This window comes from Bubalus kerabau, chromosome 14, assembly GCF_029407905.1.
Source record: "Bubalus kerabau isolate K-KA32 ecotype Philippines breed swamp buffalo chromosome 14, PCC_UOA_SB_1v2, whole genome shotgun sequence".
Classification (NCBI taxonomy): domain Eukaryota; kingdom Metazoa; phylum Chordata; class Mammalia; order Artiodactyla; family Bovidae; genus Bubalus; species Bubalus kerabau.
In genome coordinates, this window is record NC_073637.1 from 36440771 (window position 1) to 36462115 (window position 21345).

The following is a 21345-nucleotide window of genomic DNA, read 5'->3' on the forward strand; positions in this document are numbered from 1 at the left end:
AGCACCGACTACATAGGAAGGGGCCTATAGATCTTGAGAAGTATAAGCTGAATCAAGGAACTATCTGAAAATTAACTGACCCCACTGTCCACACCACAACCAGAGAAAGTCCTAGATATATTTTTACTATTATCATTTTTTAAATTAAAAAAAAAATTATTTTTAAGTCCTCTATTACTCCTTTAATTTTCATTTTTATAACCTATTACTTTGCAAAAAAAGACCCTATTTTTTAAAGCAAACTTCATATATATATATTTTATACTTTTTGTGACCTTGTTTTTTTCTTTAATATTGTATTTTTGAGAACCCAACCTCTACTCTAGATTTTTAATCTTTGCTTTTTGGTATTTATTATCAATTTTGTACCTTTAAGAACCCAATCTTCAGTACCCATTTTTACTTGGGAGCGAGATTACTGGCTTGACTGCTCTCTCCCCCTTTGGACTCTCCTTTTTTTCCACCAGGTCGCCTCTGTCTCCTCCCTCCCCCTTCTCTTCTCTACCCAACTCTGTAAATCTCTTTGTGTGTTTCAGATGGTGGAGAACACTTAGGGAAGTGATTACTGGATAGCTTGTTCTTTCCCCTTTTGATTCCCCCTCTTCTCCTCCTGGTCACCTCTATCTCCCTCCTCCCCCTTCTCTTCTCCATGTAACTCTGTGAACCTCTCTGGGTGTCCCTCACTGTGGAGAAACTTTTCATTTTTAACCTAGATGTTTTATCATCGGTGCTGTATAGATGGAGAAGTCCTGAGGCTACTGTAAGAATAAGACTGAAAACCAGAGGCAGGAAGCTTAAGTTCAAATCCTGAGACCACCAGAGAACTCCTGACTCTGGGGAACATTAATCAATAGGAGCTCATCAAACACCTCCATACCTGCACTGAAACCAAGCACTACCCAAGGGCCAACAAGTTCCAGAGCAAGACATACCATGCAAATTCTTCAGCAACACAGGAACACAGCCCTGAGCTTCAATATACAAGCTGCTCAAAGTCACACCAAACCCACTGACATCTCATAACTCATTACTGGACACTTCATTGCACTCCAGAGAGAAATCCAGCTCCAGCCACCAGAACACCGACAAAAGCTTCCCTAACCAGGAAACCTTGACAAGCCATCCGTCCAACCCCACCCACAGCAAGGAAACTCCACAATAAAGAGAATTCCACAAACTGCCAGAATACAGAAAGGCCACCCCAAATACAGCACTATAAACAAGATGAAAAGGCAGAGAAATACCCAGCAGGTAAAGGAACAGGATAAATGCCCACCAAACCAAACAAAAGAGGAAGAGATAAGGAATCTACCTGATAAAGGAAGCTCAGCTCTGTGTTGACCTAGAGGGGTGAGATGGGAGGCTCAAGGGGGAGGGAATATATGTATAGTTATAGCTGATCCACTTGTAAAGCAGAAACTAACACACCATTGTAAAGCAATTATACTCCAATTAAACAAAAAAAATTCCAAGAGGATAAAAAGAAAGAAGAAAAAAAAAAAACTTGTTTATAGACTCGTTCAGTAACCAAGTTTAATAACCTTCCATTATCTAGTCCTCTTTCACTAGATCCACTTGCAGCCTGAAGTGTGCTCTGGTACCTTAGAGAAAGACAATGGTTCCATGGCTTTGTGTATGGGATCCCCTCAATTTGGAAAGCCCTTCTCATCCCTGTCCCCTAATTCACTGTGGTTTTAATTTGCATCTTCCTCATGATTAGTGATGTTGAATATCTTTTCATGTGCTTATTGGCCATTTGTATATCTTCTCGGGACAAATGTCTTATCAAGTCCTTTGCTCATTTTGGGTTGTTAGTTTGTTGTTGAATTCCCAGTTACTTTGTAATATGGAATGGTTTCATGAACACACCAGATCTCCAGAGTTTAGAATGATATGAAAATGCTAAAGGCCTTGGGAAAAAGGTGCTTCCCTGGTGGCTCAGCTGCTAAAGAATCTGCTGGCAATGTGGGAGACCTGGGTTCGACACCTGAGTTGGGAAGACCCCCTGGAGAAGGGAACGGCTACCCACTCCAGTATTCTGGCCTGGAGAATCCCATGGGTGGACACCACTGAGCGACTTTCACTTTCACTTTGGGAAAAGGAGAAGGAAGAGATGAGGTTGTCAAAAAAAGAAAAGTTTTAATTAAAAGAATTTTTTAAAAGTCTTAGAAAAGAGAAAAGGAAGCAGACTTTCAGGATTCTGAGCTCATTTTTGTACTGTTATTTGGCAACCTTATGGGTTAAATAAGCAGTGGTGGTTTACCTTAGAACCTAACCACTATTTAAAAACACTATTTATATAAAAATGCTCTTATAATATTCTAATCTTAAAAATCTTTGGTATGTAATTCATATATATTTTGATGATGGTAGTGGTTTAGTCACTAAGTTGTGTCTTGCAATCCCATGGACTGTAGCCATGTAGGCTCCTCTGTCCATGGGGCTTCCCAGGCAAGAATACCTGAGGAAGTTGCCATTTCCTTCTTCAGGGGATCTTCCCAACCTAGGGATTGAACCTTGGTCTCCTGCATTGCAGGTGGATTCTTCACCAACTGAGCCACTATATACTAAAACCTAAATTAGTAAAACATATTGGTTGTACTAATGGATTACAGAAATAAATATTTATATACAATAACTTTAATTGGGAATTTAATGCTTTTCTATTACCAAACGTTGATTTACATAAATCACTTGTAGGATGCCATTATTAAGAAAATACATATGATAGAGGAACAGAATTGATATTTAATCATGACTGAGAGAAACATGAAAACAAGCCTCTAATCTACAGATATAGACAAAGGTTGTAGAAAAGGAAGGATGACATTGACATCTGTGCTGTTAACTGAAGCAGATGGGAAAAAAAGAAGTATTACTGACCACTGGTCATAGATAAATAATCTCTAAGAATAATATCCAGTTTAAATGACATAAAATTTATTATTTTAAAAGAAACCATTACTTTGTTTATTGAAAATGGATAAACTATTGGATTTCTGCATTTTTGGTAAAATGTTATAAGAGCTTGGTTAGATAAATAGCTAATATTGTAGGTGCAAAATGTGATTTACACATTTTAGAATAGATATAATGTTATTTAAAAGTATATCTAGGGTTATTTTCAGTGTTCCACAGGCTATATTCTCTGTAAATAATTCATAGTTAACAGAACATCTCATTCTCCAAAATCAAAACAACATAATCTTTCATTAAGCTGAAACTAAAGATGAGCTTTCCATTTCTTCTCAGGATCTGTGTTGCTAACTGTGGAAAGAAAATTACAGAGTAAACATTTAACAACAGACAAGCAAAATCACTGGATTTTAAGTTCTCTTGTAACTAGAAAGAGCATTAATTCCTAAAAATTTTTGTTGCTCAATATAAAGTTGGGGTTTCTCTTGCGGTGGGGGTGGGGGGGTACAAATAACGTTGCTAAAACTTCTACCCAGGACCCAACTTTGCACGTCTTGCTTTTTAAGCAGCAAACTTCTAAGATTATTAAGTTGACAAGTCAACACTAGTGAACAATTACAGAATTACTGCTTTAGTATCTTTGAGTTTACTACCTTTACTACTGCGAAACCTTTGGCTGTTCCCAAATCTACATGTAAAGTTCTTTGTGGTCACTCTGGCAAAGGCGAAGTTCTCTTCCTGCTACATTCGGGTGGGTGAGGACTGGAGCCCCCACGCAGGGCTCTCGCTCCTGTGGGAGCTTTTGTTCTAATTTGTCGTTCCCTGGCCTTTCGCTACTGACCCTTCCTAATGACTGTCTCTCCCACCCACAGTGACATTCAAGGGAGAACTCTGGTAGGTGGTGTTTTTCCTCAAAGGAAACTAGTTCATTTGTTAACAAATATTTTCAGTGCTCCAAATAAAAAAAATTTGGAAGAATACTTACCTATTTTTCCTTCTTTTTCTAATTTTTTCAAATGTAGCAAGACATTATGTTGGGCCATTTTATGTAAATGCTCGGGAGTATCCTAAAGGAAAGATGAGAGTATTTTTAATTTTAATTAATTTATTTCTGGCCACACCACACAGTGTGCAGGACCTTAGTTCCGAACTCTCACCCTCTGCAGTAGGAGCACAGAGTCCTTCCCACTGGGCCGCCAGGGAAGTCCCTACAACATTTCTTTTTCAAAAAAATAACAGGGTTAATCTTTTTGAAACTTTTAAAGAAAAAAGACAAAAGACGACAGTCTTTTTTGTTGTTGGGAGGTACTTTTTTAAAAAAATATTTTAACTGAAGGATAACTGCTTTACAAAACTTTGTGGTTTTTCTGTCATACATCAAGAATCAGCCATAGGTACATCCATGTCCCCTCTCTCTCAGACCACGCTCTCATCTCCCTTTCCATTCCAGCCTTCAGCCTGTCACAGAGCCCCTGTTTGAGTTCCCTGAATCAGATAGTAAATTCCCATTGGCTATCTGTTTCACACATGGTATTGTAAATTTCTATATTACTCTTTCCATACATCTCCCCTTCTCCCTCCTCTCCTCCCACCTTGTCCATAGGTCTGTTCTCTATGTCTGTTTCTCCACTGCTACCCTGAAAATAAATTCATCAGTGTTGTCTCTTCAGATTCCACATATATGTGCCAATATATGATATTTATATTTCTCTTTCTGACTTACTTCATTCTGTATAATGGGCTCTAGTTTTGTCCACTTCATTAGAACAGATTCAAATGCATTCCTTTTTATGGCTGAGTAGTATTCCATTGTATATACGTACCACAGCTTCTTTATCCATTCATCTGTCGATGGACATCTAGGTTGCTCCCATGTTCTAGCTATTGTAAATAGTGCTGCAGTGAACACTGGGATACACGTGTCTTTTTCAGTTTTGATTTCCTCAGGGTATATGCCTAGGAGTGGGATTGCTGGGTCATATGGTGTTTTTATTCCTAGCTTTTTAAGGAGTCTCCACACTGTCAAGAAGATAGCTATAACTCTAGGTTTTTATATAGTAATAACCAAAACTATTTCATCCTATATATGTCTCACTTTGGGTCACTGCTGCTGCTGCTAAGTCGCTTCAGTTGTGTCGACTCTGTGTGACCCCACAGACGGCAGCCCACCAGGCTCTCCCATCACTGGGATTCTCCAGGCAAGAACACTGGAGTGGGTTGCCATTTCCTTCTCCAAGGCATGAAAGTGAAAAGTGAAAGTGAAGTCGCTCAGTCGTGTCTGACTCTTAGCAGCCCCATGGACTGCAGCCTACCAGGCTCCTCCGTCCACCGGATTTTCCAGGCAAAAGTACTGTATAATTCACTAGCTTGTTGTATTGTTTAGATTCCACATTACAAGAGGTAACATACACTTATTTGTCACATACACTATTTGTCTCTTTTATTCTTTAAGAATTTTTCAAAGTCAAGCTTCTTAACTAAATTGACTATCTCCATTTCTCAGCTCCTTGAAAATGTTTTGTTAAGGTCATCAAATTACATTTTAATGAAAATTCAAAGAATTCTTTTAAGTCCTCATTTTACCTGAAATCAGCAGGCAAGTCTCTCCTTTTGGAAGAGCTCTTCTCTTTTCCGTTCCCTAGGTTATCCTACCTTTCATCATTTTGTCTTCATTCTGGATATTCTTTCCGGGATTTCTCTTTAACACTGATGTCTACAATGAATTGTATCACTGACTCTCTTCTCTTTTTACTCAATCAACTTGCCACTGCATTAAAGATTCCCAAGTAAAAACCTCCAAACCCAACTCTTCTTGACGCTCCAGCACCATGTATTATATCCACCAGCATGATTTTCTAGGTCTAATTATGCAACCCCCCTGGACTAAGATCTGTGGTGGTCATTCTCAGTTTATAGGCTGAAGCCCACATTTTTTAGCATGGCAACCAAGAGCTTCCTCTGACCCACCATGCCTGTCTTTCCTGCCTCATATCCTGGGACCCCCTCCCTACCCACCTGCAACATGCATTCTGTGCTCCAATAACACACATTTTTTGGGGGGGTTTTCAAACACATATAAGGCTTTTATGACCCCCAGTGTTTGAACACATCTTTCCTTCTATTTAGAATGACTTCCCTTCTCCTGTATCTGGCCTGGGAAATGCTTACTCCTTCTTCAAGAAGTGATTCAATCATTACGTTTCTGAAGGTGTTCCAGACACATCTCATGACCCATTATCTTCACCAGGTAGGACTGCCTTCTCTTTCCTTTGTGCCCTCAATGTGCTGTGTATGGGCCTTGGAGGGAAGCTTGGTGTGATAGAAAAACACAAGGTTTGAGTATCTAACTTCTGACATTTGAGTATGTGACATCTCCGAGTTTTGTGCCTTTGGAAAAGTTACTTAGCTCACACTTTTGAAGTCAGTTTTTAAATCTATTAAGTTGGAATAATAGTATCTTTATGTAGTGAAAACTTGGGGTACAGGAAATTAAGTACCCCAAAATACAAGTGTAATGTGAAGCATGTAGTACTGTGTCTAACACATAACATGCTCAAAAAAATGGAAGCTATTATGAACATGTCTGTTTTTGCTAAACCCTAAGTTCTTTAAGGGGAGAGATCTGTAGTCATCTTAGTATCTCTGCACCTAGTCCAGGGGCACAAGAAAACTTCAGTAAATGTTTGTAGAAAGAATAAATGTCTCCACAATATCTAATGCTGTTCTATATGTAACAGATGCCGTACACATATGCACAGTGAACACATCCCTGAACACACCTCTAAATGCAGAACCAGCATTTCTGAGTCAGGCACAGTCACTGGCTGACTCATCTGCGAGGGTTAATCAGAGAGTTCTGCAGCCTGTACTTGGGTTAGAAAACACTACCCATGTTTCAATTTCAACGCATAATCTAGAATGGCTAAACTCTAGGAAGTGAACTCTTTCACAGAATTTAAATATTTACACTTCCCTTTGCTCCTGGCACTTTTTATCTTCAGTCCTTTGAATCATTCATTCCTCCCTTTAAACACAAAGCACAATGAGTGTGATTTAACTGGTTTTTGATAACTTAGGCCTATGGGGCATCGGGACATAGCTGTCATTCAATCGCTAAGTCCGGTCCGACTCTTTCTGGCCCCACAGACTGCAGCACACCAGGCTTCTGTCCTTCACTATCTCCTGGAGCTTGCTCAAAGACTCATGTCAAACTCAGTGATGCCACCCAACCATCTCATCTTCTGCCATCACCTTCTTCTGCCCTCAATCTTTCCCAGCATCAGGGTTTTTTCCAATGAGTCAGCTCTTCACATCAGGTGGCTGAAGTATTCGAGCTTCAGCCTCACCATCAGTCCTTCCAATGAATATTCAGGGATTGACTGGTTTGATGGGACATTAAAGACCTTTACTAAATGAAACTCACTCAGGTTCCTTTTCAAGCTCATCTTTAGTTACACTCTCAGGTATCTTATGGCTGTATAGGTTATGGCAGTGGGAGTCTTAAAACCCAGATAATCTTACTACATTCTTAGCCCCTAAGCTATACTGCCTACATCAGTTATCTAATATACATTTGCTGAGAAACTGAATCCTATGGATGGATTGTCACATGCTGCTGTTAAACAAGGATGTGCTCAGAGGCCACTGTGTGAGGGGCTCTTTCTCTACTAAATGACTTTCCTCATGCTCTTCTTTGAGGCCTTTCTCCTTTTAATCCATTGGGCTTCCCTTGTGGCTCAGCTGGTAAAGAATCTGCCTGCAATGTGGGAGACCTGGGTTCAATCCCTGGGTTAGGAAGATCCCCTGGAAAAGGGAAAGGCTACTTACTCTACTATTCTGGCCTGGAGAATTCCATGGACTATATAGTCCATGGGGTCGCAAAGAGTTGGACATGACTGAGCGACTTTCACCTTCACAGCCACTGCTACTAATTCTCACTGCTATTAGCCAGGATCTTTCTCCAGCAGATCACCCCTTCTCACTCGCTGCCGAGTAGGACACTAGATAATCAAGATGGTCAGAGTAATATATTATTGTTGTTAGCTGCTCAGTAGTGTCTGACTCCCTGTGATTCCATGGACTGTAGCCCGCTAGGATCCTCTGTAGCCTGACCATGGAATTTTCCAGGCAAGAATACTGGAGCTGGTTGCCATTCCCTTCTCCAAGTAAAACATAAATCATAACAAAGCCTCATCACCAGGCTGTTGGCAATGATCTCCTACAGAATGAAATATGAAAGGCTTAATAATGGCTCAGAAGGGTTATTCTGTGGGCCAGTGTTTATCAACTTCTGCATTCTAGAAACTTGAGAATTAATGATCTCAAATCTATACAAGTGACTAATATTACTTAAAAAATTAACAGACTCATTCTGCTCTAAGATGTGATGAGTTTACCACAGTAATAGTCTAGTGAATAGATTCTTCTATTAAAATTGTGGCTATGTACAAATGAGATAAACAAAAATTACCTTGTAAATACTTTTTACAAGTTCCATTGCTGTGAATGACTTTTCAAAGTTCTCATGAAATACTGTAAGAATCTGCTGTTCTCGGATGTTTCTGTGAGAAATGTATTGTAGAATTTTAGCTTCAGCATTATGGATAACTGGGCCATGTCCTGAATCAGAATAATTATAAAAATTATTTCAACCAAATAAAAAATTTTAAGTACAACTGAAGTTAATTCACTCTACTCAAAAAATATTTCATACAGTATACTGGAAAGGCACACTAAATATACAAGTGAGTATTATTTGGAAAACTATACAGGTAATAAGATAATTACATACCAAGCCAAAAACTATTAGAGAATTATGTCAAAATCTATATAAAATATTACAGTGTTTATTAGAAAAAAGAAGAGTAACAATTAAAAGAAAACAGTAAAATTAACAATAAAAATAGTAACCACAACAGTAACAACAGATAGTATTAACAGTGTTCATTATTTGCCAGTTGTTGTTCAGTTGCTGTGTCTGACTCTTTGCGATCCCGTGGACTGTAGCATGTCAGGCTCCTCTGTCCTCCACTATCTCCCAGAGCTTGCTCAAATTCATGTGCTTGAATCGGTGATGCCACTCAACCATCTCATTCTCTGCTGCTCCCTTCTACTTTTACCTTCCATCTTTCCCAGCATCAGGGTCTTTTCTAATGAGTCAGCTCTTTCCAACAGGTGGCCACAGTGTTGGAACTTCAGCTTGAGCAACAGTCCTTCAATGAATATTGAGGGTTGATTTCCTTTAGGAAAGACTAGTTTGATCTCCTTGATGTCCAAGGGCTCTTAAGAGTCTTTTCCACCACAATTCAAAAGCATCAATTCTTCGTGGCACTCAGCCTTCTTTATGGTCCAACTCTCACATCTTTACATGACTATTGGAAAAACCATAGCTTTACCTATATAGACCTTTGTTGGCAAAATGATGTCTCTGCTTTTTTTTTGTCTCTGCTTTTTAATACACTGTCTAGATTTGTCACAGCTTTCCTTTCAAGGAGCAAGTGTCTTTTAATTTCATGGCTGCAGTCACCATCCACAGTGATTTTGAAGCCCAAGAAAATAAAAAGTCTGTCGCTGCTTCCATTGTTTCCCCAATATTTGCCATGAAGTGATGGGACTGGATACCGTGATCTTAGTCTTTTTTTTTAATGTTGAGTTTATTTGCCAGATACTGCTCTAAATGCACTTTATTCTTACAAGAATCCCATGAAGTACGTATGTTTATTCTCCCCTTTGAACAGCAGAAACTGAGGCACAGGAAGGGTAATTAATCTGCCTGCAGTTACATAGCTAAGTGGAGCTGGGATTCTGACTCAGGTGCTTTTAACCACTCTGTGTTCTTAACCACTATGCTTATCAAAGACTGAAAAGTGGATTATATAAAGTAACTTCATGGAAGTGATGAAGAGCCATTAAAAATTCACAAGGACCACAGGAGAACTTTGAGTCTTATGTACAGGCTAGCAGTTCAGAAACACTGATAACCCAGATAAAGTCATAATGAAATTTACCTTCTCTTAAAACAGTGAAAATGAATGTATTACACCAATCTGCAAGAGAGGTTTTTTTAAGATATTTGAGAACAATCACCAGGAGTAGGGGCTTCCTTGGTGGCTCAGTGGTAATGAATCTACCTGCCAATGTAGGGGATGTGGGTTCGATACCTAGTAAAGAAGATCCTTTGGAGAAGAAAATGGCAACTCACTGTAGTATTCTTGCCTAGGAAATCCCATGGACAGAGGAGCCTGGCGGGCTACAGTCCATGGGGTCCATGACTTAGCAACTAAAGAGCAACAACAAGAAACCAAAAGTAGACTGACCTGTTATATAAAGAGCTCAGGCTTTATGATATGGACTACCATTTACTAGCTGTATGGCTGTGAAAGTCTCTGAATCTTGGAGCTTATTTCTTCAGCTATCTGCTTCACTAAGTTTTTGTGAAGACAGCTTTGTGAAGGTCCCGACACTGTACCTGGCAGGTAGGGTAGCAAGCTTCAATATGTGCTAGCTATGGCTATGGCATACCATTGAATAAGCCAGTTCACTGGATTCACTAAAGCCAACACTCCAAGAACCTGTACCCTCTCATTAGCTTTGCTCCAATGTGAGTGCATCAAACGTCTACTCTCTTCTCTTTCAAAACAGTTGTTAGCCTCTGCTTCTTTGATGTCATAACATTAATCCAAAAGCCTAGTCCCACCAACTGTATGTTTCCCACCCCTCAGCAGTGAGACCTCATGAGAGAATATGAAGGTATTGAAGACATTGTATTTACAGATCTTTTCATGGCTCTCTGGCTAGGAACAAGTTAGAAGGACTTAAAAGAGTCAGTAATTGAGTCTCTTTTCCCTCCTGGGGCCTTCTGTTGGGTCCTGTATCTTTCTTAGGTTTTAAGAGGGAGGGGATTTTCATACTGTAAAGCAGGGCAGTGATAGCTGATACACTAATAATAGGTATTTTTTTTTTTTCCTGAGGAACTGAAATAAATGTACAGTCTCACAGTTAATATGGAAAATATTGATTTCCATGCATGCATGCTTGTTACTTCAGTCGTGTCCTTCTCTTTGCAACCCTATGGACTATAGCCTGCCAGGTTCCCCTGTCCATGGGATTTTCCAGACAAGAACACTGGAGAGGGTTGCCATTTCCTTTTCCAGGGGACCTTCCTGACCCAGGGACCAAACCCATGTCTCTTAGTCTCCTGTATTGGTAGGCAGGTTCTTTACCGTTAGGGCCATCTGGGAAGCCCCACTGATTTCCATAATGTGAGTTAAAAAACTAAAGCTCAGAGGTCAAATGTTACTTGGTCACATGGCTAAAATGCTGTCCACAATAGAAATCAAGTTAACAAAACTAAAGATAGCTCATGAAATGAAAACATTTTCTGGTCCCAATAAATTTATTTCCTTTGTTTAAGAGTTCTATTAACAGCTGGGTAGATGTTAAAAAATAACGCTATCTTTAAAAAAAGTTATTAATACAACTCTCAGTCTTCTTTTTAATTGCATTGCTAGACAAGACTTAGGGGTGTAATTTAGAAAGAAGCAGTTTATACATATCTCTTCAAGGCTGAAGACACACACAGACAAACCAAAAGGAAATCTTTCTCATCATTTGAAACAAATGGTTTGCTAGGTTAAAAGAATGACCCACCTGGATATATAACTTTAGCTTTGATTTTTAATAACTCTTTCAGGGAGTTCATATAATCATAGAGGTCTTCAAATACAGTTGTTCCTTCCCCTAGGATGCAATCCCCAGAAAACAGAGCATTTTCTTCTTCTAAGACTAGAGCCATATGATCATCAGTGTGGCCAGGTGTGTATATAACTCTAGTTCAAAGAAGAAATAGTAACAGTTGGAACTCGTAGGCTTGGAAGAAATTTTGAGACGTAAATTATTCTCTCCTTCTTTATGGACAAGACACAAATAAATGTCAACACATTTTCTGAAAAGAGTGGAGTCTTAACCACTGGACTGCCAGGAAATCCCCTACATGAAGGTTTATGACCTTACCAATAATATACCAGTTAAAGAACTAAGTCTAAATTATTTGTTCTGCAGAGTACTTTATTGCCAGCCACATACAAGCAACCCTCTCTAGTAGTCATTTTTTTCTGTTATTACTACTGTACTTTGAATTGTATATTTTGAATTACTGCATATTTCACGTTGTTTTCTTGTTTACCATTCGACCTCACAAGGCTATGAACTCTGAAAGGCAGGACTCCTGTCTAATTCTCATCTTTATATTCCCAATGCTTAGCACTCAGTAGTAGCTAATATCAATATATTGCTTTCCATGTGCCAGGCACTGACTTCAGGAATTTACAAGCATTATACACTTAATCCTTCCTACTAGTAATGGGGTGGGTACTATTAACCTCTCCATTTTCTATTTTAGATAATGAAATCACAAGAGATAGCAAAAAATATCTGATGGAATAAGATTTAAATTATGTTTTATTTAGCTTGAGAGGTTAATTATCCTTCTTTTTTAAAATACAACTTTATTTTTTGGCTGCAAAAACAGAGCTCTGTTTTGATTTTTTTTTAATTAATTATTTTATTTTTTCAGCTGCTCAATGCAGCATGAGGGATCTTAATTCCCTGACGAGGGATCAAACTCATGCCCTCTGCAGTAGAAGCATGGAGTCTTAACTACTGGACCGCCAAGGAAGTCCTTCTCTTTGCCTATTCTAAATAGTATTGCATTGTATGTGCCTGGAATACTTTAGATAATTTTTCTCAATAATGGACTTTTTGGGGGGGAAGATAGGGCAGATATAACTGCATATTTGCATTTACTGTACAGGAACTGAGAGTGTGTTTCTGGTTAAGACTGGATTGAACACCTGCATCTCTTCTTTTCCTCCTAAAACATCAATAAAATTAGCATAAAGGGATATGTGAAAAATGGCATAAACCCGTAGGAGTGAGGAGAATGGACCATATCATTAGAATTCTAGAAGCTAAAAGAAGACATATGAGTGAGAAATGACTTATTAGATGAGAGAAAAACTGACATCTAAGCTGGCAGAGGTGAAAGCTGAGACCCAACCAGATTCACAGTGCCGAAGTCTCCAGTCTCTGGATGTGGGGCACCAGAAATCTAGAAGTAGAGGAGGGAGCTGAGATTAAGGGAAGAAAGATTGGTTGAGAGTGTATTTAACAAACATTCAGGTCTTCAGAGTCCCCTCTTGTTTGGAGCAGCCTGACAAGCACTCCAACCCCACTGAAGGCAAAGACTGGAGATTTAATCTTCAATGAGGGAAACTTCAACGAGGGTGAAACACAGACCCTCGTTTAGGACATTAGTGGGGCTGTTTTTCTTTGTGGCTGTGGTAGCGACACTGACAGAGGTAGCGACACTCTTCTAAAAACAGGAAGACCACATAAACACACATGGATCCCCAAGCCTTCTTCCCACACTCAGTTTCCACACTCAGCTCCTATAATGCTGGCAGCCAGGCCTTTACTCTTCATGAAGATGACAAGAGTCTTTGCTGGGAAACACTCCCAGCTCAGGAAGAAAGACTCTGATTCCTATGTTGGAAGTTCCCCAACTAAACAATTCATCCAGATGACGCCACAGTGTGGCGCACAACCTACAGGAGCCCTCTTACGTTTTCAGAGCTCCCAAACAGCTGTCATCTCCCTTAGAAGACATCCTGGAGGAGGGCATGGCAACCCAGTCCGGTGTTCTTGCTGGGAGAATCCCCACGGACAGAGCACCCTGGTGGGCTACACTCCACGGGGTCACAAAGAGTCTGACACCACTGAAGCGACTGTGCACACATTCACCCTTAGAAAACACTGGTAAACACCAGATCGCCAGACATCTGAAGAGAGCCTTTCAAACTGAGGAGAGCAAATAAATTTAGAGGCTACAAGCAAACTGCCGGGAGCCGGCATATTGCATATTGAGTGAGGATCTGTAATAGCTCAACTGGAATTTTATCACTGCCGGGAGCCAGCGTGAGGCACTCCGCCCATGACAAAGGTCATGAGGAAGGAGGCTCGGCATACGCAAAGGCGGGATCGAGCCTCAGGAGTCCCCCTGGAAATTCTCGAGCATCTACCCACAAAACCAGAGTCTGCCTACTTTCTGCTTTGTGCTTTCACCTACACCTCTGACTTTACGGGGGGCTGTCCCCCACTACCTCTCTCTGAAAAGAGAGTTAGCTTACAGCTCCAGTTAATAATTCTTGGATGTGACAGTGTTTCAACCTACAAACTCCTTTGGAAATCCTCTAGCCTGCCTGAATGGGTTTTTCCGGCCACATGTGATTGTTCAGAGCCTCCCAACTGTGAGAGGCAGGAGATGTTCTAAACTGCCTAAACACAGATTCCTTTGAGTAGTTAAAAGATTGATTAGAAATTGTATTGGTGAAGGGTTTTTCACTTGTTGGGCCAATGTTTGCTGCTAAGTCTCCATACTCCTTACCTACTGTGTCCTTGGCAGTGTATTGATTGATATAATGGGTGTATAGAAATGTAAAATGCAGCTTTGTCCAATGCTTTTTGGAAGGCTGGCGCCTGACTTTGGAATAATCACCTTTAGAGAAAGATAAGTTTCTTAAAATGTTAACAGGCCTCCTGGCCAGAAGATGGTGTCTATCACCTGAACTTTTGCATATGATAAGTTTACAGGAAAAAAGCCTGGCTTGCTGCATGACTCTACCCCTTCCCCCATTATCCTCTATGCATAACTTAAGGTATAAAAACTACTTTGGAAAATAAAGTGCGGGCCTTGTTCACTGAAACTTGGTCTCCCCATGTCACTCTCTCTCCCAAATTCCAGCTGAGTGTCCATCTGGAGCGCGGATGTCCTCTGCGACCATTTATTTGCCTGGGCTTCTAAGACCCACTCGAGAAGGTGTCTAAGGTGGGGCAGCTTCCGCTATTCGAGAGGGCGCCTGCGGCCTCCGTGGTCAGAGCTAACCTGGTGTCACGGGTTATATTGATTTTCCGCGTAAACCAAGCCACTCAGCTTCTTTTCTCCACTGAATTTTCCTACTGAGCTATCCTTATTTCAGCCGCTTTTCTCCACTGAATTTCCTCACTGAGCTATCCTTATTCTATTACTCTTTAAATCTTTGATAAATATTTATAAATAAATAGGTCGCCGACGCCGTCCCCGCTTCGAATACCCTGGATCAGCCGGGGCTGGACCCCGGCAGCAAACCAATTTAGAGGCTACAAATTATAAGGAAGAAAGTTTCCAACAAAAACAAAAACACACACAAACCTCCCTTCCACAGCCACAAAGAAAAACAGCCCCACTAATGTCCTAGGAGAGATAACAAGTTGCAATGATGAAACAAGAAAGAATAGTATGAACGGAGCATTTATGGGGCAAAAAGATCTCCTGAAAGCTAAAAATGTGAGAAGAGAAAGGGAAAAATAGGATTAGGAGATAAAGCTGATAAAAACCTCCCAGAAAGTACAGCAAAAAGGCAAAAAAGACAGAAAACAGGAGAAAAAAAAAATAAAGTTAGGGGATGAGTCTAAGCGTTCTAACAAAACAGGAGGGGTTTAATAAATGAAACAGGACAAAACAGATTAGAGAAAACATCAGTGAACAACTTCAGGAAAATTGTTAGACCTGAAGGACACATGTTTCCAGACTGAAAAGGCCTTTCAAGGATCCAGCATTATAAACTTCTTCCAAGGTATACCACTGGGAATTTCCAGAACATAGTGAAGAAGGAAAAAAAAAGAAAGAAAAAAACCAAACAGGTGGTCAAAAAAGTTCAGCAATCTGAAAGGTTTCAGATTTCTCAGTCTTGATACTGTATTAACTAGAAGACAATGAAATCTTGCATATGAAACCAAGAAGTAAAAAAGATTTTCAACCTGGAATTTACAAACAGTGCACTTTAAGTCAGGTTGGATTAAACAGAGACATTTTTAGATATGAAAGGTCTTAAAAATGCACTTTCTCAGAAAGATATTGGAGGTGGGCTCCACCAAAACAGGAGTATCAAGAAAGAAAATTATGAGGTATGGGGACAGGTGATCCAAGACTGGAGAGAGGCAAGGGGAAGCCCCAGGTGAGCATGAAGGGAATTCTGGGAGGATCATAGAGTCAGCCTGGAAGAGACCCATCCGGGACAGCAAGTTAGGAGGCTCTGAGGGAGGTTCATCCAGAACACGGAAGTGCGAGAATCCCAGATACATTTAAACATTCTGAGAGAACATTTATATAATTGGAGTTGAATTAATGATAAGTATATAGAAAATTATTCAAGTAACAAAACAACTATTAACTGCAGGAAAGCAGGAAAGGAAAATTAAGCACAGTTTACTACATGGTTCAGCTGTAAACAGCATCTATAGTCCTAGTAAGGTTAACATTGAGTACTGAGCTAAGCAAAATTATGATCCCAGAAGACTGGGAGACAGGAATGGAGCCCATAAATAAGAGAAGTGGGAAAACCAACTCTGATTTTTTTGAGTGGGAAATTAATTAAAAAAAAACAAAACAAAACAAAACTAAATGGTAAAGTCAAGATGCAGCAAAGGATCAAACAAAATTTTTTACTGTCACTGCTCCACCCTCTTTCATTTTTTCTCCCTAGAGGTGTCCATTTTCGCCCCTTTGGCTAATTATGTATGTCATGTGCCTGAATTTTTTTTGAGTGTGTGTGTCTGTCTGGCCTAAAAAAGCTACCTACCGAAGGTAATTCTGCATTCCTCTCTGCTTCAAGACCTTGAAAAGCCTACCTAATGGTCTAATAAACATATTTTCAAGTTTGGGTTTTAGATTCTAGCAAGTTATGATGAGTAAACCTTCTGGACTTCCTAGGTGGCGCTAGTGGTAAAGAATCCGCCTGCCAAGGCAGGAGACATGAGACTTGGGTTCAATCCCTGAGTCAGGAAGATCCCCTAAAGGAGGGCATGGCAACCCACTCCAGTATTCTTGCCTGGAGAATCCCATGGACAGAGGAGCCTGGCGGGCTACACTCCGTAGGTTTGCAAAGAGTTGGACACGACTGAAACGACTGAGCATGCATATGCAGGTAAACTTTTTTTAAATAAAGTAAGTTAGATTACATTACTTTTTAAAGTCCGAAGTGAAGTGAAGTCGTTCAGTTGTGTCCGACTCTTTGCAACCCCATGAACTGTAGCCTACCAGGATCCCCTATCCATGGGATTTTCTAGGCTAATCTAGAATTAAAAAGAGAATCTATAAAAAATAGATAAACAAGTTTAAATTATATGTCTTATTTAAGCTTAACTCACAGGACCATATTACTAGTAAGCAACAATGAAGCTTCACTAACAAGATGTGTAACTATTAGCAACTAAAGGCTCAGTATTTTTATGGACTACCTCTAACAAACATTTAAAAGTCAGACAGTTTCACTATAATCTATGCCAGAGCACAGGTAAAGAAGGAAAACTTATGACTGCCAAACCTGATAAGGCTGCACAAAAAGAAAATTAACTACCCAATCTCATTAATGAATATTATTATAAAAATTTTAACCAAAATATTAGGTTGGCCAAAAGTTCGTTTGGGTTTTCCCCATAAGCTGGCATGAAAATACTTGAATGACCTTTTTGGTCAGCCCAATATTAACAAATAGAATGCAAAAGCAAATTTAAAAATAACATAGTGATCAAATAAAGTTTATAAAAAATGCAAGGGTGTTTCAATATTATAAGATCCCTGATAATAATAATAAAACTATGGAGAAAACTAATAAGACCACTGCCCTAGACACTGCAAAGATGACAAAATTCAAATCGTAATAGTATTTAAGAAAATTGACACTACTCTAATGACATTAATGATAAATTAATAATAATTAGATGTCAACAAAGGAGCCCAAAATGCAGTACTTGGGTGCAATCTCAAAAATGACAGAATGATCTCTTTTCATTTCCAAGGCAAACCATTCAATATTACAGTAATCTAAGTCTATACCCCGACCAGTAACGCTGAAGAAGCTGAAGCTGAATGGTTCTATGAAGACCTACAAGACCTTCTAAGACTAACACCCAAAAAAGATATCCTCTTAATTAAAGGAGACTGGAATGCAAAAGTAGGAAGTTAAGAGATACCTGTATAACAGGCAAGTTTGGCCTTAGAGTACAAAACAAAGCAGGTCAAAGGCTAACAGAGTTCTGCCAAGAGAATGAACTGGTCATAGCAAACACCCTCCTCCAACAACGCAAGAGACGACTCTACACATGGACATCACCAGATGGTCAATACCAAAATCAGACTGATTATATTCTTTGCAGCCAAAAGATGGAGGAGCTCTATAGAGTCAGCAAAAACAAGACCAGAAGCTTACTGTGGCTCAGATCATGAACTCCTTATTGCCAAATTCAGACTTAAATTGAAGAAAGTAGGGAAAACCACTAGACCATTCAGGTATGGCCTACATCAAATCCCTTACGATTATACAGTGGAAGTGACAAATAGATTCAAGGGATCAGATCTGATAGACAGAGTGCCTGAAGAACTATGGGAGGAAGTTCCTGACATTGTACAGGAGGCAGTGATCAAGACCATCCCCAAGGACAAGAAATGCAAAAAGGAAAAATGGTTGTCTGAGGAGGCCTTACAAATAGCTGAGAAAAGAAGAGAAGCTAAAGGCAAAGGAGAAAAGGAGAGATATACCTATTTAAATGCAGCATTCCAAAGAATAGCAAGGAGAGATAAGGAAGCCTTCCTCAGTGATCAATGCAAAGAAATAGAGGAAAACAATAGACTAGGAAAGACTAGAGATCTCTTCAAGAAAATAAGAGCTACCAAGGGAACATTTCATGCAAAGATGGGCACAATAAAGAACAGAAATGGTATGGACCTAACAGAAGCAGAAGATATTAAGAAGAGGTGGCAAGAAAACACAGAAGAACTATACAAAAAAGTTGTCATGACCCAGATAATGATGATGGTGTGATCATTCACTTAGAGCCAGACATCCTGGAATGTGAAGTCAAATGGGCCTTAGGAAGCATCACTATGAACAAAGCTAGTGGAGGTAATGGAATTGCAGTTGAGCTATTTATTTCAAATCCTAAAAGATGATGCTGTTAAAGTGCTGCACTCAATATGCCAACAAATCTGGAAAACTCAGCAGTGGCCACAAGACTGGAAAAGGTCAGTTTTCATTCCAAACCCAAAGAAAGGCCATGCCAAAGAATGTTCAAACTACTGCACAATTGCACTCATCTCACATGCTAGCAAAATAATGCTCAAAATTCTCCAAGCCAGACTTCAACAGTACGTGAACCGTGAACTTCCAGACGTTCAAGCTGGATTTAGAAAAGGCAGAGGAACCAGAGATCAAATTGCCAACATCTGTTGGATCACTGAAAAAGCAAAAGAGTTTCAGAAAAACATCTATTTCTGCTTTATTGACTATGTCAAAACCTTTAACTGTGTGGATCACAACAAACTGTGGAAAATTCTTAAAGAGATGGGGAGGGAGGAGGGAGGAGGGTTCAGGATGGGGAACACAGGTATACCTGTGGCGGATTCATTTTGATATTTGGCAAAACTAATATTGTAAAGTTTAAAAATAAAATAAAAATTAAAAAAAAAAAAAGAGATCACCTTACCTGCCTCCTGAGAAATTTGTATACAGGTCAAGAAGCAAAAGTTAGAACTGGATGTGAAACAATAGGCTGGTTTCAAATCGGAAAATGAGTACGTCAAGGCTGTATATTGTCACCTTGCTTATTTAACTTACATACAGAGTACATCATGCGAAATGCCAGGCTGGATGCAGCACAAGCTGGAATCAAGATTGCAGGGAGAAACATCAATAACCTCAGATACACAGATGACACCACCCTTATGGCAGAAAGCGAAGAAGAACTAAAGAGCCTCTTGATGAAAGTGAAAGAGGAGAGTGAAAGAACTGGCTTAAAACTCAACATTCAGAAAACGAAGATCATGGCATCTGGTCCTATCACTTCATGGGAAATAGATGGGCTAAAAATGGAAACAGTGAGAGACTTTACTTTTTTGGGCTCCAGAATCACTGCAGATGGTGATTGCAGCCATGAAATTAAGACACTTGCTCCTTGGAAGAAAAGCTATGACCAATCTAGACAGCATATTAAAAAGCAGAGATATTATTTTAGCAAAAAGGTCCATCTAGTCAAAGCCATGGTTTTTCCAGTAGTCATGTTTGGATGTGAGAGTTGGACTGTAAAGAAAGCTGAGCACCGAAGAATTGATGCTTTTGAACTGTGGTGTTGGAGAAGACTCTTGAGAGTCCCTTGGACTGCAAGGAGATCCAACCAGTCAATCCTAAAGGAAATCAGTCCTGAATATTCATTGGAAGGGCTGATGCTGAAACTCTAATACTTTGGTCACCTGATGTGAAGAACCAACTCACTGGAAAAGACCCTGATGCTGGGAAAGATTGAAGGCAGGAGGAGAAGGGGATGACAGAGGATGAGATGATTGGATGGCATCACTGACTTGATGGACATGAGTTTGAGTAAGCTCTGGGAGTTGGTGATAGACAGGGAAGTCTGACATTTTGCAGTCCATGGGGTGGCAAAGAATCGGATACGGCTGAGCGACTGAACTGACTGACTGAGATGATACCACTCTAATGGCTGAAAATAAGGAGGAACACAGAGCCTCTTGATGAGAGTTTGAGAGGAGAGTGAAAAAGCTGGTTTAAAACTCAACATTCAAAGAACTAAGATCATGGCATCCAGTCCCATCACTTCATGGCTAATGATGGGGAAAAGTGGAAACAATGGCAGAATTTATTTCCTTGGGCTCCAAAATCACTGTGGGCAGTGACCACAGCCCTGAAATGGAAAGACACTTCCTCCCTCGAAGAAAAGCTATGACAAATCCAGACAGTGTACTAAAAAGAAGAGACATCACTTTGCCAACAAAGGTCTGTACAGTCAAAGCTGTAGTTTTTCCAGTAGTCCTGTACGGATATGAGAGTTGGACCATAAAGAAGGCTGAGTGCTGTGACGAATTGATACTTTTGAACTGTGGTGCTGGGGAAGACTCTTGAGAGTCCCTTAGACAGTAAGGAGATCAAATCAGTCAATCCTGAAGGAAATCAATTCTGAATATTCATTAGAAGGACTGATGCTGAAGCTGAAAGCTCCAATATTTTGGCGACTTGACGTGAAGAGTCAACTGACTGGAAAAGACCTTGAGGCTAAGAAAGATTGAAGGTAGAAGGAGAAGGGGGCAACAGAGGGTGAGATGGTTGGGTGGCATCACCGACTCAATGTACGTGAGTTGAGCAAACTGTGGGAGATAGTGAAAGACAAGGAAGCCTGGTGTGCTACAGTCCATGGGTTGCACAGAGTCAGACATGACTTAGCCACTGAACAAGAAGAAAACAGAAATGAGTATAACTTAGAATGATTTCTCCCTTACCAAAAAAAAAAAAAAAAATCAAATCCTTATGAAAAATTCTGCTAAAA

General features: G+C 39.9%; 1 protein-coding gene and 1 long non-coding RNA gene across 2 annotated transcripts in view; one reads left to right on the forward strand and one right to left on the reverse strand.

The window, feature by feature from the left end:
• LOC129626780 (uncharacterized) overlaps nt 1-21345 on the forward strand; it is a 46251-nt gene that overhangs the window by 13264 nt on the left and 11642 nt on the right. Inside the window, exon 2 of the long non-coding RNA XR_008702199.1 lies at nt 6043-6163. This is a non-coding gene — a long non-coding RNA (uncharacterized LOC129626780). The remainder of the gene's footprint in view (nt 1-6042; nt 6164-21345) is intronic.
• Nucleotides 2919-21345, reverse strand: part of LACTB2 (lactamase beta 2) — a 33700-nt gene continuing 15273 nt past the window's right edge. The window contains exons 4-7 of the mRNA XM_055546245.1: nt 11566-11744; nt 8387-8535; nt 3902-3983; nt 2919-3267 (exon numbers count right to left, since the gene is read on the reverse strand). Of these exons, the coding sequence (XP_055402220.1) occupies nt 3224-3267; nt 3902-3983; nt 8387-8535; nt 11566-11744 (454 nt within the window). The 3' untranslated portion in view covers nt 2919-3223. The remainder of the gene's footprint in view (nt 3268-3901; nt 3984-8386; nt 8536-11565; nt 11745-21345) is intronic.